Source organism: Lynx canadensis, chromosome B2 (genome assembly GCF_007474595.2).
Source record: "Lynx canadensis isolate LIC74 chromosome B2, mLynCan4.pri.v2, whole genome shotgun sequence".
Lineage (NCBI taxonomy): Eukaryota > Metazoa > Chordata > Mammalia > Carnivora > Felidae > Lynx > Lynx canadensis.
Window position 1 is genome coordinate 112,913,192 of NC_044307.1, and position 25,508 is coordinate 112,938,699.

The 25,508-nt window shown below is 36.5% G+C and overlaps 1 protein-coding gene across 4 annotated transcripts in view; it reads left to right on the plus strand.

Annotated features, from left to right (window-relative positions):
- The window catches only part of NKAIN2 (sodium/potassium transporting ATPase interacting 2), a 993,755-nt gene that overhangs the window by 795,491 nt on the left and 172,756 nt on the right, over positions 1-25,508 (plus strand). For all 4 annotated transcript variants that reach the window (XM_030316260.1, XM_030316259.1, XM_030316261.1 and 1 more), the window contains one exon: positions 17,815-18,015. In XM_030316260.1, coding sequence (XP_030172120.1) covers positions 17,815-18,015 — 201 coding nt within the window. The remainder of the gene's footprint in view (positions 1-17,814; positions 18,016-25,508) is intronic.

Consider the following 25,508-nt stretch of genomic DNA (forward strand, 5'->3'; position numbering starts at 1 on the left):
CACACATGCAAAAGCAAACCATTGTGGCTCCATAGACCTACTCACCATTTCTTAAATATTTCCTTTTTAAATTCTTTTTTTTTTTGGGGGGGAGAGAGAGAGAGAGAGAGAGAGAGAGAGAGAGAGAGAGCTTAAACAGGGAACAAGGGCAGAGGGAGAGGAAGAGGGAGAGAGAATCTCAAGCAGGCTCCACACCCAGCCCTGAGCCCGATGTGGGGCTCGATCTCACAACCATGAGCTGAAATCAGGAGTCGGACGCTTAACTGACTGAGTCACCCAGGTGCCCCTAAATTCTTTTGTTCGCTTTGTACCTTTGTGTATAATTCTCTCTTACATCTCTTCCTAGTTAAATCTCTTTCTTACAAGGTCCAGTTAAAATATCAACTCCCCTATTAAGCCTTTCATAATAACACAATGGGATGTGACCTTAACTTCACAAGTGGGTTTTTTGTTGTTGCTGTTTTATCTTTACTAAGGTTATAGATACATTTTATCTTATGATGTAATTACTTATATTGACTGTGTATCAAATTGTACAGTCTTTGAAGACTATAATCATGTCTTATCATTTTATCCTTTACAGTGATAGCCCTTGTTATATGGAAGAGCTATAGGCTTAGTTAATTTTCATGAAATAGGCACTTTCAGGTTTTCAGGAACCAAGACATATTTAGAATACTGTAAATGACTTGAAGATGGATATTTTAGTGATCTACAGCTAAATTTATCTAAATGTACTATGTTCATCCTGGGCAAGAGACAGAATCTGTTTCTGTTGATCCTTATTTAGTATAAGGTTTATATTCACCATCCAGTCAGTGGTGGACAGGGATTTTGGGTCCCAAACTCAGCAATCCTCAAAAGTGGGCTATAGGTATGGTGGGCCTTTTGAGTAGTATAGACTTTTCTCCAGTACTTTCCTTGGGCCTCCTGTTTTCGTGTTCCAGTCTCCAGTTTAGTATCATTCCGATCCCAGGCATAAATTCAGTTGAGTTGTATGTCTTCATAAAAGATAACAATATAAAATATGAATATATCTTTATAAAATATCCATATAAATATTGCTATGAAGAAGATATAGCATGTGCCTCCTATTTTACCCCATGGAGTTAGGATGATTGTGCATTCTGCAGATAAGCTGGCTCCCAATAAAAGGAGAGGTATGACTGACCTGAGCATGCTCAATCTCCTTCCCAAACTTCACCACCAAATAAGTCACTCTTGGTGGAAGTGATGAGGCTAAGAGGAAAGAGAGATGTGGGAGGTTTATTTCTTCTATCCTTTTTCCTGAGGAGGGATGAAGTGGAAATCCTTTCTCATCTCTGCAAAGCTGAAGAGTGGGAAATAAGTACTTTTACTTTTCTTTTAATTCATTGAGTCTAAGAAATAAGCCCCAGGGATATAACAATCTCACAGAGAGGAGGGGGGCAGAAGTTCAGAACAGAATCAGAACAGTCTTCCCACTTTCAAGGGATTTTGCCCCTAAAACTAACTTTTGCAATTTTAAGCATTTTCCTCAGACACTGATAAGCAGTTTATCATTTGCCTCTGGAAGGTTCTGAAATGATTTCTATCAGACTTCACTAGCCCCAAAATTCATACTTTTAGTACTATTTCCCATCTCAAATTATGCCCTCAAAAACTAGGGAATCAAGATTTTTTTCCTTACTTATTTTGGCCCATGGGAAGAAATAACTTACCCATGTGGACAGGAGAAATATTGTTTTCTGTTACACTGAAGAAGAAAACAATACCCTGGAGCTTAAGAAAAGGAAAGATAAACTTACTTGTAGTCATTAATCTAATTGAGTACAATTTCTTATTCAATTCCTCTAGCTTCTTTGTTTATGGTTTAAATCTGATATACATCAAAATTTTTCCAGCATTAAGATATGACAAAAACTGTTACACTTTCCAGAAATCCATTTTAGTCGAAAAGAAATGTTAAACCAAGTTATAAAGAGCTCACGTGACCACAATACATTCATTATATGTACGGAATCTATTGATTTCAATAATTCAATTCAGAAGCTATATTAGGTACTTGTCATATTCAAGAGATACTTATGCCAGTAATTAGTTATTGAATATATTTAGACTCTAGGATTTGTGCTGATGTGCACTGGTTCTTGAAAAGCTGTTGGCACAGAAGGACTGTAAGGCCCAGGACGTGAAGCCAATCATGATACCAGGAAACACAGGCAGGAGTACAAGTATCATAGGAAGAAATTTCACGTAGGTACTGCAGTTCCATGTATGGAATCTGGTGGGTTAGGTTGTTGTGGAGAGAAGGTCTACAGCAGGGCAAGTCAGCCAATAGTATGTTTGGAAACATACGCAGGCAAATGTAGACTCCTTACACTTAAGGAGAGGTGAAGAAAGGGGTGTGGGGTAGGGGAGGATTGTGAACGAAGTGGAGTGGTCAGAGAATAGGATCTGGGCAATAATAATGTAAAAGCATGTCAAGACTGTCCTATGTTACAGTGGGAAGTATCTCAAAGCAATGAGAAAGGGTGTTCAACTGTGTGCTAATCCTCAAAGGTAGGATCCTTCTGATGAAAATGGTTAATTGTTACCAATCATCAGAAATCTCATTATTTCAATATCCTACAGAGCTTTTATCACTAAGACCAAATTCATCCTTATTAAAGGTAACGATTCCCATTTTACTTCTCTAGTACTCAATTACCTGGAAACGGATGGTCATTATCTCCTCTGTATTACTGAATGAAATAGCAATATAGAGAATGATGCCCATAGTTATGAGCTCCTATCTTCTTATTCACAGTCTTTTGCTTTTCCCACCACCTCTACTTTCTGTTTCTATTGGCAAACAGAGCAGAGAAATTACATAATTACCTGGATAATTTAGACAAGAAGAAGAAAAAAAAGGGAATTCCTATGCATTACATGAGCTCTTTCAAAATATTCCTAAACATGAAATATTTTTCTTTTTCCTTTTTTTTTTCTTATTCTCCATGATCTCAGGCAGACACCTACATCTCTCTTTATGGAGAATGATTAACATGGACTCAACTAGGGAGAAATCAAATTATACAGTTAATAAAAACTAAAGCTTCAATCCGTGCTAAGTGACAATGTAGCATCCGGGAAAATTAATTACTACATTTTAGACTAAAAGGAGTCAGACACATCAGGTTTGAGTTTAGCCTCAGGATTCACAATAAATTTCCATTCTTTTGTGACTGAATTTTCTAAAGTGCAAAGTTACTTACAATCATATGGTAATTTTCTATAACAGTAAGTGACCTTTTTAATATTCTAACTAGATTAAATTCTTAGATTGCATGGATTTTTGTGGGAATCTTTTCAGATTCATCGTGTAAATTCAAGTCATTCCCTTGATTGTAGCTATGAGCAATCACTGGTGAAAATTTATTAAAATTGCTCCTTTTCACAAGAGTGTTTAAGTGATTTTGATACTCCTAAAGAGATTCTCTAAGTGCCCTGATGCTGAGAATTTATATGTAACCATTGTCAAATACAGCATAGTGTAGTATTTCAGAGCTAAATTGAGTAGTCAGTGGAGGCAGATTTATAACAGCTGAGCATAAACTAGTCATTTGTAGACTTAAATTATAGCGTATTTTTCTAAGTTATTTCATATGAACTTCAGAAGCTTACATTCCCCTGTCCATTTAAGTGGTACTGGATAAACCTAAGCAACAGAAAAGCATACCATGTGTGATCCTCTGTCTCCTCTACTCATATAATCACAGAATCGTTTTGAGGGAAGAGACTACAGGTGTGGAGTACAGCTCCTCACTCTCAAAGGGCCATCCAACCTTTGCTTGAATACAAGTAGCTATAGGACTTCATCACTCAGAACACCACCCTTTCTATTTGTGTGCACTTCTAATTGTTTGGGGCTGATCAGCCTTACATGCCAGATAAATTCATCAGCCTGAATCTTGGGCTGCCTCCCTGGAGTTAAGTAGAAATGAGGAGTCTTATTACTCTGACCTTTGATATTTCTTTAACGATATGAAGACAATTAGAAGGGCCCCTCTCATTCTTTTCCGGAGAATTCAACCCAAGTTCTCTCAAGGTTCCCACGACTTGATTTTTAGTTGTCACAACCACCCTAGACACAGTGTCAGGATGCAATTTTATCATTGTTTTCAGATACAAGGCCCCAGACAGGCTGATCATAAAACTATGAAGATCCCTTAGGTATGTGAGAACATGAGATGCCACACAGTTCCTTATGTTCACTGCAGGAGAATAGCTGGTTATTTTATGATTCCTTTATTGAAGTAGCTTAACAAAATCCATCTGTAACTTAAAAATATGCCACAGTGTTTTTCTCTGTGATTTCCAGTTTCATATTGGTTGTGCTAATGTGTATAAATTAAATGGCTCCTTGGCTTATGGCTGTAAACAACCACTTTGGGAGGGGAAATTATTAAGCTATTTCTTTTCAAAACTTCTCAAGTCATTTTTTGACACGCTTCAGAGAATCATCAATAAATAGAAAATGATATTTTGAAAATGATGCCTCCTTTTTGTATGCAAAATGAAAAAAAACTACTTGGAAGGAAGCACATCTTCTAGATAGAGCTAGGTTGTGGGGGATACAGCTACAATATCAGCACCATTTTTAGAATGAACTACTGTCTAATAAACTAAGGTGCCACTCTCTCCAACATTGCAACAAAATGATTGAAGTGTTTCTTTCTTTCCCCATATTTGTGTCTCCAACTTCTAATTCTGTCTTCCCTTACACTTCTGGTGACAATATCCTCTCTTCCTAAAGGAGACTAAGGAACTAAGTGCTCTCTTTCTATAAAAGTGATGATAAGTATTTTTCTCTGTTTCTTAATGTTTTCTTCTGGCCAGCGACCTTTCTACCAGTAGCCTCTTGGCCTTGTGTGTTACAAAAGCTGCAAAGAGCATTTTGGAAGCAATCCAAATGAAATAGGTACATATATTTAAAGGTGTTTTATTTAGACTTAGAGGTTTATTTATATTTGTCTCCACAAATTCTAAGCGATATTGATCTATGTACTTGCCAGGATAACACTAGACAAGAAACAAATCTTACCACCTAAAAAAAATTCTCTCATGAGAGTAACTTTATAAACTAAAATATCTTTAAAAGCTTCATCATCCAAATGCATGGCAAATATAACTCTTCTATAAATGAAAGGTACAATGAATTTTGGATTAGAGCTGGCAAACCACTTAAGAGGACATGTCAAGGTCTTATAGCGCTGAGAAGGTTTCTGAGCAGCATTTGGAAACTTTTGAAGTAAGTTGTATGAATTATGTGTCTGCATTTTTTATTCTACTACATTCTCTTAAAGAATACCAAATATCATGTTTTGGCAATGATCGATTGGGTGACAAAAAAAATTTCTTGAGAGGCAACTAGGTCCAGTGAGAGTGCATGAAGTCAGACAAAAACAGGTTTGAAATCTAGTTTTATCCTTAATAAAAAATAAGTTAATAGAGTTATAAATGCACTCTCAGTCTCATTTTCTTTCCTTCTGTTACATGATAGTAATCCCTACCTCTAAATGTTGTTGTTGAATGCATAAACTTTACTCCTTTCTTTTTCGTAGTGTGTATGGCCTCAAATTTAACAATAAGTTGCAAAATTTATAATAGACTAGGAGACATACTTATCTTCGAGATGAAAAGACTTACGGAGATTTTATAGAGAAAACTCCTGTTGACTAGTAAATTTCATCTCCAATTATGCCTGTTCTCAATAACTGAAAAATGACTATGAAGCCCATCATTAATAACCTTAACACTTGGCTCCTTTTCTATCTTGCTACCATTTTTTTTGGTCACTTTCTCATGAACTTTTCTCTTCCAAGAGAATGAAGGAAGGAAGGAAAGAGCATAAGACTCTGTTAGCATCTCTGGTAACAACTTTAGCCAGGAGACATTTTGAACTATGGATCAAAATGAGATTGGGTTCCCAATTCAATTCATGACAAAGTAACATCCTCGGAGGCAATCACAGATGCTATCCAAGTCAGAATTTCTGACCTTGGGAAAATGTCAGTGTCAGTATTGGGGGTGGGCTGTATATGTAGATAGGATACTGACTGGCAGTAATGGTGGGGAACTATTAAGGAGAACATTTCAGTGTTGCTTAAATGTTTCCAAGCCTTCAATATCATCAGCACCTGTGTGCCTCCATACAAATTAAAAATCCACATAAATGTGCTTTATAAACAGATGAAATGGTGGCCTTCAGGTTAGTACTAAAATGGCAGTAACATTGTCTCTTGAAATAGCTAACCTTTATTTTGCCTCCCTAAGCCCCTAGAGTGAATGCAGATCACTTTTTAAAGCTCTTAGACAGGAAAGGAACACTCACAAGATGGGAAAAGATACCTGCAGGGAGGGAACAAACGGGAAGTGACAAAACAGCAGGAAAAGCTGCCTGAAGAGGTTTCGGTACATGGAAAACTATAAAGTCAGTGAGAAGTTGATCTTTCATTATTGTAACCAGCTGAGAAAATTCTGCCTCTAGCATCTGCTAGTAAGGGTGTGAGAGAGAGAAGACTCATTTTGCCAAACTTAGATCCTACTCCTAGCTGATGGGTCCTAACTTTAGAAGGTTAAAAAAAAAATAGGACTTTTGAGCCTGGAGGTTCGATTAACTTTACCATTAGTATAGAGGCTTCCTTATTGAATTATTTTCCCTTTCTTCTTTTCCTTCCCTTCTCTTTCCCTCCTTCCTTCTCTTTCAGAACATTACAAGGATCACGTTAAAACAAAATTCTCTATAGTTCAGATGCAAAATTTTTCTTCAACTGAGAGTTAATATGCATTTTTTGAGCAGGAACAGTGACTATATTTGGGGCTTAACAAACTCCTTTACCCATAAGAAGAAAGCAATTAACCAAGATAATATTGCTATTCATATACATATATAAAGAAGTACTAGGTATAATATTGTGGTGCTCAAAAAGGAATGGAGTTAATCAGGAAAAGCTTCTTAGAAGGAGTAGCCCAGAGTATTAATTTAAATGCAGAGAGATATACAGGATGTTAATAGGAGGTATTGAGAAGGATTTTATTAAAATGAGATTTTTGCAGCAGTGCTCAGAATGCAGAAAGTGCAGACCAATTGTTAGATAACATAAAACATTTATCTGGACTAAGAAGGCAGTGAGGATAAGATTTAGAAAAGTGAAATAATGGCCTTTGTTGGAACACAGACATGAGAAACCTGTTTTAAGGCAAGAAAAAAATGAAAATATATAATAGCAATGAGCTTTAAACATTTTATATTAAATCTTTAGTGAATTTTCCTATATAGTGAGAGTAAACACAATTTGTTTTTAAAACTCTAAATTTTAACAATCCAAATTCCACTGGACTTTCCTCATCTGTTTCTAGAGCTATAGCTGTAATGTTTTCCTGCTCTCAGAAAGATTTGTAGAAATCTTTTCTTGAATAACTCGTGACAGGAACTAGGAACTGGAGTTAACACCAGCAATGCTTTTAGATTGTAGTATGATCCATATGCATCCAAATCTCAGTTACCCATTGTTGAAGATTCTAAAAGAAAAGGCACAGGTGTACATCTGATGCCCCATCTACTTCCCTTAGGTTTGTCATATAGTAGGATGAATCACATCTTTGGATTTTGAAGCTGGTAGATAAGAACTTCCTTATGTTGTGGGCTGCATTCCTACATATGCAACATTCATTCAACCTGTTAAATAAACCGTATTTGTAATTTTACTTATCTTTGCAAATCCATATTTTCTCAGCTTCTTTTTGGCATCTTGAACAATATAATTTGCTTTCACTGATTTTCATATGTTACCAGGATAAATTTAGCATTGGGGTTTTTATCTGTAAATCTGCATAGATCTATGCATATTTTAACAGAAAAATACAACTATATTTAGGGCTAGAATATTAAGTTCACCAACAGGAAACAAGCCATGGATGGTGATAATTTTTAAGAAATTTGCAGGGATTCCTATATCCATATGTATATATTGGCAATAAGATGTAGAGTGATGCTCTTTGGTGTTATTTTAAACTGTAACCAGTGTATATTGGCTGTAAATAAATAAGAGTTCATTGAAAAAAAAGTGATTCTTGATGTCAAATATAGCCTTCCCCACTATCCCAACTACTGCATCTTCAGTTAATACAGAATATCATTCAATCACAAGGTTTCTTTTTTTTAATATTTATTTATTATTGAGAGACAGAGAGGACAGAGCATGAGCATGGGATGGGCAGAGAGAGAGGGAGACACAGAATTTGAACCAGGGTCCAGCCTCTGAGCTGTCAGCATGGAGCCCGCTGTGGGGTTTGAACTCACAAACTGCGAGATCATGACCTGAGCTGAAGTCAGTCGCTTTACCGACTGAGCCACCCTGGCGCCCCAATTACAAGGTTTCTTAACTACTTTTTTGAGTCCTGACAACTAAATATGCATGCTTTTATTAATATATTTTGACATCCCAGAGTATTTTTGTTGTTAAAACTTGCTTCTTTCCATTAAGTGTGCTTGCTGGCATTCTTCTAATATCATTACGAGAAGTATGTTTTAAAGTAAAGGAGGAGAATGCTGATTTTTTCACATTCTTCCTCTGAGTGCCAAAAGCAGTGATTTTGGTCCTGCCTTCCCGGAGCCTTGTAGAGCTCAGGACAATGGTATGGGGTGAACAAGGTCAAGGATTTGAATTTTACAGCATGAGTCTTTACCTCCATAATGACTATTGTTCAAAACATCGCCTCTACTGTTCTCTTCTTGTTGCCTGCACTGCCCTGCCCCAATCCTACAGGAGACTTAAATTTACTGCAGTACCTCTTGGTTCATGTTTGGCAGTGCGGATGTCCTGTTGTTGATCAAACATCTTTCAATAAGCCCAGATGTTTGTTCTGGCATTTAAGACCCTGCCCAGTCTAGTCCCAAGTCAAGATCTTCCGATGGAATGTTATACTACTCCTTCTCACAAACTCTCCCCTCATAAAATTAAAGCTATTTAAATATCCAAGTTCTTAAATATACAAATACTCATCGCTCTGCAATTTTATTTGGGCCCTCTACTTAAAAAGGTCTTCCCCCCACCCCAAGGGTTGTGGGCCTATCTAAGAAGGGCCCCTTTTCAGGACCCAGCGAGAGTTCCCATCTCTAGGACACTGTCCCACCGGAGTACACAGGCATCATCATCACACTCTCCAAATTTCTGTGAATAGATTGTCCACTCTTCAGGTATTTATCAAATACTTCCTTGTACTGTTACGTTTCCTCCTTCTTTTTAAATTAATTTATTAATTAATTTCATTTAAAAAAATTAAATCCAAGTTAGTTAACATATGATGTAATAATGGTTTCAGGAGTAGAATTCAGTGATTCATCAACTCACATATAACACCCAATGCTCATCCCAACAAGTGCCCTTCTTAAAGCCCACCACCCATTTAGCCTACCCTCCCTCCCACCACCCCTCCAGCAACTCTCAGTTTGTTCTCTGTATTTAAGAGTCTCTTATGGTTTGCCTCCTTCTGTTTTTACCTTATTTTTCCTTCCCTTCTCCTATGTTCATCTGTTTTGTTTCTTAAATTCCACATATGAGTAAAATCATATGATATTTATCTTTCTCTGACTTATTTTGCTTAGCATAATACATCCTATTTCCAACCACATTGTTGCAAATGGTGAGATTTCATTCTTTTTGATTTCTGCACAATATTCCATTGTATATTTATACCACATCTTCTTTATCCATTTATCAGTTGATGGACATTTGGGCTCTTTCCATAATTTGGATATTGTTGATAATGCTGCTGTAAACATTGGGGTTAATGTGCCCCTTCAAATCAGCATTTTCGGTTCCTTTAGATAACAAAAATACCTACCTAGTAGTAGGTACCTAGTAGTGCAATTGCTGGGCCACAGGGTAGCTTTATTTTTAATTTTTTGAGGAACTTTCATACATTTCCTCTTTATACCTTATCCTCGAAAAGAGATAATAGGCCCCATAATGTTAGGGGTCACATCTGACATCACTTCACATTTTTATGGCCTGGTAAAATGCTTTGCATATTGTAACCGAATAATTTAATATGTGTTAGCAACTATGCTGCTGACTATAACCTAATTTGTCACAAAATGCAGCTTCTAGCCTTTCTAATAATGTTGCAGTCTAGACATGAGAACATATCAGTTTTCAATATTATTATTCCAAAAGAAAAACTAAGTAATAGAAAACTCCAAGAATCTAAGAAAATATTTTTTTTAATTAAAAAAAATTTTTTTAATGTTTATTTATTATTGAGAGACAGAGACAGAGCGTGAGCAGGGGAGGGGCAGAGAGAGAGGGAGACACAGAATCTGAAGCAGGCTCCATGTTCCGAGCAGTCAGCACAGAGCTTGGCACTGGGCTCGAACTCACAAACTGAGAGATCATGACCTGAGCCAAAGTCAGACGCTTAACTGACTGAGCCACCCAGGCGCCCCAACATTTCTGATTTTTTAAACTTAAACTCAAAATTTCTCTCCCACCCTCCACCTTCTACTGTCTACAATATATTCTCCATTGCTTACTCTTGGAACACATACATGCATGTATGCTCTTCTTCAAATGCCATAGAACTGGGAAAGTAAATTTTAGCTTTTTATTGAAATTCTGAGATGTTACTAGTATCTGTTTCTCATTTGCTTGTCAACTTTTTTTTTCCATCAAATGCTTATTCTTTGTTGAGCAATTAAGCTTCTTGTGTTGACCTGAATGCACATAGTCTTTGTCAGAAACAACTTTTTAGTGCTAATAACAGCTTTCATGTAACACATCAGACCCTGTTATTTTGAAAATTGACATGACCAATAATGAGGTCCTTTAATCTGAACTTTTTAGAGACTTACTAAGAAGATGAATAAATATATTGATACAAAGGGTGTTTTTTTTTGTTATTATACTGATCTGAACATATTATGGAAGTTTTCTTTAGATTCCCAACTTTTAAATCTTAGTTATGAGACTATTTTGTATGTTTTTCAAGATGTACCCATCCAGAATGCACAAGTCAGTTTCCGGATTTCTGTCTTATTTTGTGCTATCAAGACTTGTTCTTTGTCTCAGAAGTTCTTTTAATTTTGAGCTTAAACTTATAAAATATATAGGAATTAAATAACCTATTGATTATACATGCAACAGTTCACACAGAGATTTCTGTTGCATTTAAAAGGGAACTTCAGGGAGAACTTTCTTGTCTGTTTTACCACAAGGAATTTACATTTTGTGGTTAAAATAATGCATGTGCAAAAACAAAGTTTTCTGTTTAAATGTCTCAGGAGGATAACTGAGAATATAAGATAATTCCAGGAATCTTCCAGTTAATGACTGCTGGTTAAAGCTATTCACATACTTATATTTCATCCCCAAACTCCTCCAAAGTGATATGAAAGAATAAAAAAATTGTAAACTAACAGTAAAAGAGAATAGGAGTGGGGGAAGGGTAAGAAGTGTCATCAGTTTCTGGAAGATAGAAAGTAGATGGGGATTTGCTAAGTGACTTAACAGAGTGGAAAAACCTAAAACTTATTATGAACATGCAGAGAGGGGTTCCAATTTATAGATTCGACCTATAAAAATCTTCAAAAGTCAGGATTTAGAAGTAGATGGATTGTGTGAGGTACAGGGCTGAAAATGGGATTAGATTGAATAATCTGTTCAAGAAGCAATTAGACTGCCCCAGGCTTTTCCTTTAATTGATATAACCAGACTTCTCCTCTGGACAGGTGAGACTTTTGAGATATAGGCAAGCATGAGCTAAATTTCTGAACACATGAGGATTGCAAAAGACTGCATACTGGAGTTAAAAAAAAAAAAAAAAAAGGTGCATACAGTGTAGCAAAACCAGCAACCCCTTTCCAGTTTCGCCCAGGCATGCTAAGGTCTGGTGCGTCTCTACTCCATAAGCAGACTGGAAGACCCAGAACAAAGCCCTACAGATCTAGAATTTGGAAGGCACTGCCCAGTCATCATATGTGACGGGTACTTGCTGACTATCCTACAAATGCATAACAACTGCTGAGCAAGCTTTAGTTTCTCTTCTTTGATCTGAAAGAACAACCAGAGATCACCAGACTTCTAAGGAGAGGCTCTATACATTCCTACACTTCAATCAGGACCCTGTTGACACAAAATAATATGAGATATATTTTTTTAACTCCTCCCATGACCCAATTCTGGGTTATTCTGTTTCTTTACTTGAATTCATTTTTCTCTGTATGTTAATTTCTATGCTGATATTTTGATATATTTATGTATTCATTGTCCGTTTTCCTTACCACATGATGAATACTCATAAAGGCAGGAATGTTGCATATGGCACATGGTAGATGTTTAACTAATTATTAACTAATTATTATTATTTATTTATTTATATACTTATTTATTTAGTAAAAATAACTCAGATAAAGCAAAAACAGTGTGGGAAACACAATTTTTAAAAAATAATACATCAGAAAACTAAGAAAAGTTATAGCCCAGAAAGAATTGAAAAGTACTAGCTATACAAAAAAACAATTAGAGAAGAATAAATGGCTCTTAGAAATTCAAAATATTAAAAATAAAACATGGGGCGCCTGGGTGGCGCAGTCGGTTAAGCGTCCGACTTCAGCCAGGTCACGATCTCGCGGTCCGTGAGTTCGAGCCCCGCGTCGGGCTCTGGGCTGATGGCTCAGAGCCTGGAGCCTGTTTCCGATTCTGTGTCTCCCTCTCTCTCTGCCCCTCCCCGTTCATGCTCTGTCTCTCTCTGTCCCAAAAATAAATAATAATTAAAAAAAGTTGAAAAAAGTAAAAATAAAATATGTAATTCAATATAACACTGCGAGAAGTTGGTAAAGAAAATCTCCAAGAGAGTAAAGAGAAATGTTAATATATGAATACTAGGAAAGAAAAGATAAGAATATAAAGAGGTCAATCCTAGAAGTCAAATGTCTGACTAACAGAAATTTCTATAGTAACAGAAAAAGTAGAGGGGAGGGAACAATTTAAGATAAAATGTGAAAATGTTTCCTAGAATGGAAGGAACGGTTTCCTGGATTGAAAGGCCCTCCAGAAGCTCAAAAAACTTAGCGAATTAAAAAATAAATAAATAAAAATAAAAAATAATAAAAAAATTTAAAAAACCCATCAAGGTAATTCAGAACCTGAAATTAAAAGAGTTTCTTTCTTTTTTTAAATGTTTATTTATTCTGAGAGCAAGAGAGAGAGAGATAGACAAAGCATGAGCATGAGCATGAACGTGAGCAGGGGAAGGGCAGAGAGAGAGGGAGACACAGAATCCGAAGCCCGTTCCAGGCCCTGAGCTGTCAGCACAGAGCCCGATGCAGGGCTTCAACCCATGAACCATGAGATCATGACCTGAGCTGAAGTTGGAGGCTTAACTGACTGAGCCACCCAGGTGCCCCTAAAAGAAGATTATTTCTACCTGGATAAACTTCAGAAATATCATGTGGAACCAAAACAAGTTAGAGGTTTTACACATTTTATTGTTTTCATTTTCCATTTATTACGTGGGTATATATTTGATACACAATGTGACACTAGTTTCGGGTGTACCATATAGCGATTCTACATCTCTATACATTATGCTCGCTCAGCCCAAGTGTAGCTACCATCTGTCACCATACAACCCTATTATAATACCATTCACTATATTCCCTGCACTGTACCTTTTATTCCAATGACTTATTCACTCCATAACTGGAAGCCTGCATCTCCCACTCCCCTTCACCCATTTTGTGATCCCCACCACTGTCCTCCCTGCTGGCAACCACCAGCTCTCTGTATTTACAAGTCTGACTCTGCTTTTTGTCTGTTCATTCATTTGTTTTGTTTTGTTTTGTTTTGTTTTTAGATTCTACATGAATGAATATACACATTTTAAAACCTGAAAACAGTATTTTATATTATTAATGAGTAGATAAACATTTAGTAAAACTACAAAAACTTTTCATGAGAATACTAATCCAAAACCATGACAGTAATTATCTATGGAGAAGGAGAGAAGGAAATAACGTTTAGGAGGAGTACAGAGAAGGCATCATTTGTATGTATACATTTTTATCAAAAGAATGACAGTAGCAGTACAGCATAAGATTTAAGGAGGCTGAGTGATGAGTATAATGATATTGCTGTAGTACCCTCTACACTTTTCAGTGTTTATGAAATATTTCACTACTTAAAACGAAAAGATATAAGAAATCAGAAAAAAAGAAAACAGGTTACATAAAAAATTGCAGGAAACAAAATGGTATCTGATTCCTTAACTGTTATAATGGAAACCAGAAGATAATGGAGAAATATTCACCCACTCTGAGGGAAAATCATCTTCAACCAAGAAGCATACATCCAGCCAAAATATCAATCAACTAATATAAAAGCTGGATGAAAACACGTAAGACTTAACATCATTCACCTATTCTTAAGAAACTAATGGAATTTGTAACCTAAGAAACGAAAGAGAAAACCTCGTAAAAGACATGAGAGCTGTTAAGAAAAATTGCACCAGACAATTGTTAAAATGGGAAGACAGATTTTCTTAACTGCTGTAGTAGGGAAGAGAGATGTAAGTAGAGAACTGAACTCAGCTCCAAGTTAAACAGGCACGAAAGGTTTTATTCATGACTATTGCAATAGAGGAGAGAAATTGAATTCAATTACACTGAAATAAAAGTTGGGAGGATTTTTAAATGCTGGGGTGAAAAGTACCTAAGGACATTATGGGGAAAGTTAGTCAATGTGATTAGGCCATCTGTGTTTGTTAATTGTTGCTTCTCAGAGTTAGTTTTCTACCTACCCACAGGCACTGAGAGATAGGGATGATCTCTTTCTTGACCATTACATTTCAAAGAAATGGCTCAGAGGGCCTTAAGAAAGACATTCCTGAGTTTTAGAAAATTTGCATCTTGAAGGAGCAGACAAAGAATTTATAATTGCAAGTTTTCTAGAGAAAGTAAAGTCAAGGCCTGTACTCAGGAAGAAAACTGCTTAGTCAAACTGAGGGGAATGTGAGGGTCATCTTAGTCAAATACAGAAAACTGGGGATCCAACAGAAGAGAGGACTAATGATATTAAGTGAAGTCCATGTCCAATTTTATGTATCAATTGCATAGAGCCTGATGAAAACAGAAGCCTGTGAGATTCCAGCTCAGAGGTCCCCAGGAAAAGATACACAAGTTAGAAAAGAATTGATCCATTCTAAGGTGTTAGACCAAGTAGAATTTAATATTGAATGAGTTTGTATAGCTCTACTGGTCTTTTTAAAAAGAATTAGTGATAGAAATACTACAGAAAGAGAGTAAAAAAAAATAATAAAACATGCCACAAAATGTAGAGGAATCAATAACACAAAGATAACTGGAAAATCCCCAAATACTTGGCAATTAAAGATACATTTCTTTTTTTTTTTAAGTTTATGTATTTATTTTGAGAGAGAGTGCACACCAGAGTGGGGAAGAAGCAGAGAAAGGGAGAGAGAGAGAGAGAATCCCAAGCAGGTTCTGCACTGTCAGCACAGAACCTGACTTGGAGCTTGAATTCATGAACTATGAGATCATGACCTGAACAGAAATCAAGAGTCAGATGCTTAACTGCATGAACTACCCAGGCACCCCAAGGTACATTTCTAAATAGCACACAGGTCAAAACAGAAATCTTACACCTGGGGGTGTAACACAAATGTGTTTACATTTGAAATAACCTACTTGGGACATCTAGGTGGCTCAGTCAGTTAACTGTCCAATTCTTGATTTCGGCTCAGGGCATGATCTCAAGCTTCATTAGATTAAGCCCTGCATTGGGCTCTGTGCTAACAGAGCAGAGCCTGCTTGGGATTCTCTCTCTTTCTCCCTCTCTGCCCCTCCCCTGCTCATGCACCTGCTCGCTCTCTGTGTCTGTCTGTCTGTGTCTGTCTCTCTCTCTCCCTCTCTCTCTCTCTCTCTCTCAAAATAATTAAACATTTAAAAAATCAAAACCGTAAAACAGTGGAAAAAATCAATTAAATCAAAAGCTAGTTCTTTGAAAAGATCAACAAAATTGAAAAACCTTCAACCAGGCTAAGAAAAAATTAGAGAAAACACAAATTACTAATAACAGAAATGAAAGAAGGGGCATCGCTACAGATCTCATGAACATTGAAAGGATAATGAAGGAATATTGTTAACAACTCTATACCCACAAATTTAATAACCTAGGTAACCTGGACAAATTCCTTTAAAGATATAATCTGCCAAAACTCATACTAGAAAAAATAGATAATTTTAATAGGTCTATATCTATTAAAGAAATTCAATAAATAATAACTTTCCAAAACAGCAAACTTCAGGTCCAGATGGTTTCACTGGTAAATCTACCAAACATTTAAGAAATCATACCAATTCTCTATAATCTGTCCCAGAAGATAGAAACAGATGGAAAACTTTCTAACTCACATTATGAAACAAGCATTAACCTAATACCAAAGCCAGACACAGACATTATAGGAAATGAAAACTACAAATAAATACTTCTAATGAACGTACATGCAATTATCCTCAACAAAATATTATCAAAATGAATCCAATAATGTACAAAAAGAATTACATACCACAACCAAGAGGGATTTATGCCAGATATACACGACTTGTTCAACATTCAAAAATCAGTTAATGTAATCAAAAATGTAGACACTTTTTGTTTAGCCATTTTCAGGTTGCAAAGGATACTTTGAAGACTTTGTGAAGAGGCTTGAAAGAAAGAGAAATTGCTTGCTCCCTCACCCCCTTTCCTGCCCATAGAGATCATGTGACTCATAGCATACTTCACTCCAGAGGAATCGTTCACCCAATCTCCAGCCCCCCTGGCCATTTCAGCTGAACACTTTCATACCTTCAGTGTGAGTGCGTGTTAAAGGTCACAAACCTGATTTAAGATATTTTCTATGCAGGATCTGCCTAGTTAATTCAGCACCTCATTTTAGAGTGAGAATAGTTGGCATCTATTAACTTGTAGCACTATCACTGAGATTGAAATAATTCCATTTAGAATTCATCTTCCTTGACTTGCTGAGTAACAGAACATGTTCACTGTATTCCTTTTAGTCATTCTCTTTCTGGAAGACAACCTTTATCCATGTGCCATTAATAGCTCCATGTTTGTGTATGTGATTATAAGCTAAGTGCAGAAACTCTACCTTCTATTCCATTTATACCTACACATCACCTAACGTGCTTAACTTCATCTAAAGAGTGGTTGATTTATTATCTCCACCCTGCAAGAATTTGTGAATGATATTTCCTAAGAAATGTTATGACCAAGTAATATGTTTTATTAAGTAAAGTCTTATAAATTTTAGCTTTAGCCACATTACATTAAATTTTGCCAAACTGAAGTAAAAATTTAATATTTAAAATGTGTAAAAGGTAAAAGTTCTCAGGTTGAGAATATAGCTTATTTAAAATAAGATGAACTTCACTTGATAAAATAGTTTAAATCACTCCTTTTGTAATAAATTATAAGTCCTCAAAAGTAAGAACTCTTCAGTGCTACAATTAATGTCAGTCACTGATAATTTTACTAATAAATATTTTTATTTATATTATTGTAGTCAGGCCAATAAATGAAATCTATTAGACACAGAACTTTCAAGTGGAACTAATAGTTTTATTTAAGATGCTTCCTTTCTGCCCATAAAATACAGTGAGGGGAGGGAGAAAAAAAAACCCCACATTTCCAAATGGAAAACTCAAAGTCAGTCCAAAATAAGCTAACATTTATAAAGTAATTCTCATCCTTATAAATTGCCTTCTTGCAGGAAACAGACCTTATCCTGACTTTTAATATTTCAATGCACCGATCTTGGTGGATGGAGAATGGACCAGGATGTACGGTGACATCAGTGACACCTGCACCAGACTGGGCCCCAGAAGACCATCGCTACATCACGGTCTCAGGGTGTTTTCTGGAGTACCAGTACATAGAAGTGGCTCATAGTTCCCTCCAGATTGTCCTCGCAGTAAGTTTTGACAGCCAACCTCTCCTTCTAGTGCTTCTGGAATCGTTTTATTTCCGTGCAAATTCAGTGCACACAAATGGAATCTGTGGATAAAGTGTGGCTATTTGCTTTTTTCTAGTTAATGCCCCCTTCAATAGGGGTTTGTCAAGTTAAACCAGGGCATAGTAAAAAGTAATCAATCAGTAAATCAATAAGTAGGCTTTGGCATCGTCAGCATTTTACATAAGAAATCCAACCATCCAAGGTTTGATCATTTGGCTTTTGGTAAACAAGAGTTTCCCAAAGATTCTTGCAGAAAGATCAGAGAGCCTTCACAACTAACATGCTAAAATGCCTAGATTTATAAGATTTCAGTGGATACTTTTCTGCCAGTGCTTATTTCTGTCTGTGCCTCTAGCCCCTGGAATTCTTCATTTGCCCATATTCTTCTTCCTACATTTTCTGAAGGTACGACGCATCACCTGTAATCATTTCCCCTCTTTTTCAAACAGTTCAGGTTTTCATAAATTCTACTTCTAGGACTATCATGCCTCCATATTTCATATTATTAAACTAATAAAGAACTCTCCCTCCACTAGGAGTCAGTAGGAGTTATAAATGATTCCTATGTATTTGTATACAGTATTTGTAGAGCATATCTGTATAATATATCCCTGTTATATAAAACATATTATTTTATATTTTATCACTATGACAGAGATAAACACATCCTTTTCTCAAAAAGGACTTTTGCTAAGGCTAAATGCATAATTTTGTAGGATTTATAAAGACTTTATTATACATGTCTCCATTTATTTATTACAGATCCTGTAGGTATAGTTCTACTTATATTTTCCTTAGACTCCATGTAGATCTGCAACTGCTATGCATAGCCTTGAAATTGTTAATGACAAATAATTCAAATAGAATCTGCTCTTTGCATTTCTTCAGTTAATTACTTTGGGAATGATATTAAGTCACAATTCTTAAATAACAAGACATAACAGGTTGTGGATAGAATGGCATAAATTAGTTCACATAAAATTCTTCTAGGAAAACAAAAAGAAAGACCATGTGAATGTGTATGTATCTGATTATGCAACTAACATATAGTTATTATATTTTTTAAAAGGAAGAAAATATTACATGTGTATACATACATACACATACACACACATAAATTACAATGGGCTAAGTGATAGTAAATATTACCAAATCTTTGTGACTAAAAACCATAAAGGTTTATTTTTATGGATCAGTATAAACTTCTGCCAGTGTCACTGTCACTAAGAAAACAAGGTTGGTAGAGTAAACACCATCTCAATCATCATGGGTTGCCATGCCAGAGAGCAAAGATACATCTGAAGTGTCAACATTCGCACAATCACCCTTCTCCTTGGAAAGAGAAGCTCATTGTTTGTATTCATTGTCACTAGTCCCACCCAACCAAAAATTAATCCCAACTAGTCCCACAGTCCCAACCAATCACAAAGGTCAAGAAAGAAGGAGAATGCAAATTTTGGGACATCAGCATAAATAATTTCAACAATATTTGAATTACGTTTTAGCTACAGCATTGCGTACTCTCCCTTCAATATGTGCAACCTGAGACATTTCTTAACTAACACATCCTTCCACAACAGTCTTAAACGCTAGACTCGTCATTTTAATTATCTTGAAAAAAAAATAAGGTAGATTTGATGGGACAGAAAAAATTATTTAATTAGTTAAAATCCTATTTAGATGAAGTGTTCATTCTCAAAAGAGAAAAATAAAATCTTTCTGGTATTTGGGGACAGATTATGTGGTAGAGAGGGCTTTTAGGTAAAAATTCCCCCACTGGAACTCACTTTTTTACTGTACCCACACATTTTGGAAAATTTCCACTTATGTGTCAAGTATATTATAAGGATATAGTTTATGTGCACAGATAGTTATATGTGACCATTTTAGAGAGTTGAATTAATGTGTGTATGTAGAAACTATATTCACAGATTTATCAAACCCACATAAAATTTTGGCACACAGGTAATTTGCTAAAAAAAATGTATATATACATATGGACATGGAAGTATATGTTGAGGCTGACCTACTGCCCAAAGAAAAATTATCTTTACATAAGCAAAATTATCTGTAAATGCAAAGTGGCAAGAGTGTTAAGAAGACAGAAAGAGTGTCCTTAAGAGCACACGTGGTCAGTGTTTCAAGCTACTCCTAACTGAGTGGAGAACTAGTTTGAGCAAGCCATCACAGGATGCAGCCTCTTTACCCTCATAGGACCCTCATAGGGGGGCCATACCCTTTCCACCTGTTTCTTTGGCAGTGCTGACTGTGGATCACCTGAGAGTAAGTTAGGGACAGTGTACCCAAGCCAGTTACTTGGAGAATTTTCAAAGACACTTTTTGCCTTTGGGCTTGCCGTACAACACCTGCTGTAGAGAAAACCTAGCATTTCTTAACTAGAGTTTTCGAAGGGAAACCAAAATGGGACTTATCCTGAACAATTTGCTCCACCTACTAATTGGAAGCCTTCCAACTAGATTTTCCTGTAGTCATTCTGATCACTTCTGCTGTCATGGTTAAGAGATGGAATAGTGTTGGGGCACCTGGGTGGCTCCGTCGGTTAAGGTGTCTGACTCTTGATTTCAGCTCAGGTCATGATCTTGCAGTTCATGAATTTGAGCCCTGCATTGGGTTCTGCACTGACAGTGTGGAGCCTGCTTGGGATTCTCTCTCTTCCCCTCTCTCTGCCTCTCCCCTGCTCGCTCGCTCTCTCTCTCTCTCTCTCAAAAAGAAATAAACTTAAAAATTTTTTAAATAAAAAAAAAGATGGAATAGTGTCTTGAATCTCTGTTCCTCCACTTCACATGTTACGCAAATGACACCCCGAACAATCCAATGTTGAATTCAGTGGGTCCTATGAAGATTTCCTGAGTGCTTGTCCCCTGTTAGCATCTTAAGCAGCAAATGACAGGATCCCTAACCTTGACGATGTCACAATCAAAAATAGGGCAAGGTTCCTCAGGATACAAACCAGGTGCAAATAGGTATATTTTGGGGATTGTACTAGACAGAGAATACACTTTGTGCAGTATATAACATAATATTGTCTTCTTAGCTCCATCCTGCTTTTTGTAAAGTCAGCTAAATGCCCACTTCTCCTTGTTTCCACCAGTCTTTGAAGCTGCCCTCTCTTCCCGGGTATCTGGCTTGAATCTGCCTTCACGAACTGCTGCTCTCCCAGCGACTGCTCTTGCCTCACTCCAAATCTCTCTAGCTCATTTCCTCCAACTTCACTCAGCCTTTCTTTCACAGATTCCTGACCCCTGGCAATCCTGTCACCCTGTTGTTCGGTTTTCTGCCAATCAACTCTTAGCTGATTTGGAAATTAGCATTCACAAAGCCCACATTTGCATCGCACATACATAAGATATCTTCCATCTACAGCCAAAAGAAGACAAGTATAATATCCACATAATTGGGAAGAGGGGCTATTAATCACGCAGCCTCCAGCCGAGCAGAGAGGACTGCCAGAACACCATAATGATGAGCCAGGTGTGAGACTTGAGCCCTCTCCTCCTTCGGCAGGGCTTTCTTCTAGTTAGTATCAGATATCGTATTCAAAAGGAATACAGGTGTGCACAGTTTTAATAAAACCAAAAAAAAAAAAAAATCCACACTTACAAAATAGATCAAATAAATATGTATGGGGAGAACCAGGGAGGAGATCACCTACAGAGATGGTGTTGTTCGCATTACAAAAGAATTAAGGGGATTTCTTCAAACAATGTGTGATTGCAGCTGCATGGTTTACAAAATGTGTTCACAGGAATTAAATCTTTTGATTTGTGTAACAGTCCTGTGAGGGCTGCAAAACAGGTTGAAAGCCTTTCCCAAGATTTCTTAGCCAGTAGGGAGGATGGACATACTGACCCAAGTTTTTTTCTGGTACCAAGGACAGGAAATGGACTACAGTCTGAATGCCAGCAACAGCTGATTGGAAATGAGTTCCTGAAACCCCCAAATTCCGAGCTTATCAGTGGCAAAGAATGCCGTGATTGATTAGCCATGGTGCTGAGGGTGAGGGGAATGGAGGTGTGTGTGCCTCATACTTGTTATGCACACACTATACCTCACTTCCCCTAACCAACACAATGAAATCAGAGGATGTTTTACAAGAAAGTGGAAGTAAATGAAGCTTTAAGGGAAAAATATTTATCAGTTACTGAACTAAGTTTATATTTTAAAATGTATGTTACAATTTCAAATAATACATTGGACACAAAACAAAACAGAAACCAATACTTAATCCCTCTTTTCTCTGGTTACTTCCAGGGGACAAATATCTCTAAATTTGAGATACGCCGCTCCAACCAAAATTTCTTCCAACTGGAAGTATTACTTCCAAGACACTTCCAAGTCTGCAGCAGACTGATAATTAATATATTTAGGATACCAGCAGAAGATATTGGTAAAAATTTAATTAAGCCTACCATTTTCCCAAACAATTAAAATTGGCGTAGAAACCATGTACAAATTAGCAGAGACTTATAAAAGACTTTAGAAAAGGTTCTAATACTTGGTGCACTGTTCATAGATAAAATAGGATCACTGTTAAGTTCATCCTTCAGTCATATCTATTCTATCTATTTGGAAGACTTTGTATTTTTTAAAGTACATGAAATGATAGAAGCCATTGTTTTAAAAACTGTGGTAAAAAAAAAAACTTTTGAAGATAAAACGTGTCTTCAAATGGATGGAGCCACAGATGTTTCCAGTTATTCCCAGTTAATAATGATATATATTTGACATATGGCTTGGTAAGACTTGCCTAAGTATACCATTGGTGAGAAATTTTCAAAACCTTGAAAGCCTTTATCCGAGTTAATGTGGGATTGTGCTGGGAATGGCTCAGGAGTATTTTTTTGAATGTTGCTGAGTGTGTGGTGCATGGATGAAAATGAGTTGCCTTATTGATCACGCCTCACTTTCATTCCTTCTTTAATCTGGAAACACATATTCATAAAGATTTGGTTGTCAGAAATTTGGGTCCTGATTTGAATGTAGCTTGCGACATTGCCATTAAACTGATAAATAGCGAATCTGAGTTGCGAACTTGAATCATTTTGAAGGGATGTGTGTTTTTAAGTGGCAGAAGGTGAATTTCACATCACAGCAGTATTCAAATTTCATTGGATGTGTTTCAAAGACTAATACGTCTCCTTAAAATATGTTAATATTTATAATATGCTGAAATAAATAGTCCATTGCCGCTATTTAAACTAATGGTGAGGGGGCACCTGACTAGCTACTTGGTAGAGAATGACTCTTGATCTTGGGGCCATGACTTTGAGGCCCACTGGGTGTAAAAGTTACTTAAAAATGCATTTTAAAAATAAAAAATAATGACAAAAAATATCAAACATCAATTTCAAATGTATACAGTTTTTAAGTGATTTTTAAGAAAAATCTTTCAGGACATATGGAAGTAGAAATGCTTAAAGACCATTACACTAACACAGTGGTTCTTGAGGCACTTGGGTGGCTCAGTCTGTTGAGTATCTGACACCTTGATTTTGGCTCAGGTCATGATCCCAGGTCATGGGATGAAACCTCATGTTGGCCTCTGTGCTGAGTGTGGAGCCTGCTTAAGATTTTCTCTCTGTCTCTCTGTCTCTCTCTCTCTCTTTCCCTCCCTCTCTCCCTCGCTTATGCCCTGTCTCTCTCAGTATGGGTCTTAATGCTGGCTGAGAATAGAAATTATTTACTCACTTGTTTAAAAGAGTACTATAAACATGACCTACTTCTAGAAATGCTATGCCCTTAAGGCTTGAGGTATGGCCTAGATGTTGTAATTTTGAAAATCCTCACCAGACACATCAATGCTTTCCCTTTCTTTTTGCTACTGATCCTGCTATAGTCCTAAAGTGCTCAGAAACACATGGTGCTTGGTCAAAAAAAAAAAAAAAAAAAAAAAATTCTGTAATACCAAATAGGTGCCACAGCTCCAGCTACTCCATCAGCTCCTTCCTGGAAGTTGAGAGTCATTTCCCTTTGAGTATTGCAGGGTCTACCCTATTATCAAGTACTGAATCTGCAGACCTACACTCTGTCTGCCATATCTCAATGCTAAAGAGTGACTTAGTGAAGAGCTTGAGCTGAAAACTGAGTCTTCTGATTCCTAGTCCAGTGTCCATGACTCTACAATAGTTTTCTTCTTAGGACAGAAATGCTTGCTGCCTGTGATAGAAATGGACAGAATGACAAGCGCTTGGTTTCTTTCCTAGCTCCCATGCGGGTCAACAGCTTTGCTGCTTGGCTTGGAATGTTATATATGCTGCTCCAGGTCTAGTTCTCTGGATACTCATACATAGACTTACTTGTCAGGGGGTAGTAACCCAATAAATGAAATAAACGTGATTTGTCTTTCTGTAACATCAGAACAGTTTATAAAATATTCACAAAATTATAGGAAGAAGAACCAAATTACAACTGTGAACAAGGGATTTTTCCAATGTCAGCATTTCTGAAATAGGAGAATGAAGTCAGTGAATAGATTGGGAATGGACATTTCTTGGAAAATTTGAGTGCTGCACAGCATATAAACAACATTCCACAAATTAATTTTAGCACCTGAACTGGGCTTATTCCTGAATATTAAGAAACATCAAGACCTGTTGATGCTTCTGAAATGGGCACGTGTGTAACTTTCTAACCTACTCTCAGTTCCTCTAGACAATAATAAAGTTACCTCAACACTGTCACTCAGAACATGGCACTCTGATGTCTTATCCACGATCATCAACCAAGTTTTTGTTAAAATTAACCCTGAGAAATCAGTTATCATGTTCTCATTTTATTTTGCTTTATTTCTGAAAGGTGCCCTTGTAAATTAGGGAGTAGTTTTGTGAGCCCATGAACAAGCAGAGTGCAAGAACTTGAATAGACTCGAAAGTCAAATTAAGTCTAAGACGTTTTTGCTTTTAATATTCTCTGGTATTCCCTACATGCAAAGTCAGAAACATAAGGTAAAATATTCACAGTCTGGGAGTAACAATCCTTAAATCTTACACCCAGCTGTATAATAAACTATTTTGTAATTATGAACTGAATGAGATAATTCTTAAGAAATTGCCTGAAAACAATAAAAGTGGTATTATTTATTTTTTCTTTAGCTTGGTATCTTCCACTGCTTATTGAAAATACTATTATTTTTAAAGACTAACTCATAGCGATGTGCAAAAATGAACTAAGTCTTACTTAGTTTACTTACTCCCCAGATAGGACTGTGATTCTTAAAGCCAGTGTGATACTATTTACTGTACTGACACACTAGTCTACACAGGGCTAAGTTTTATCCCATATCAACCATTATCATCAGTGTGCAATATCTGCTTCTCTATATAATGTTGAAAGCAGTTATTTACCCCCAAAGCATAACGTCACTTGATCAAGAGAATGCTTGGACACATCATGAAGTAAAAATACCAGCATATTAAAGATGGTAGTGAGGA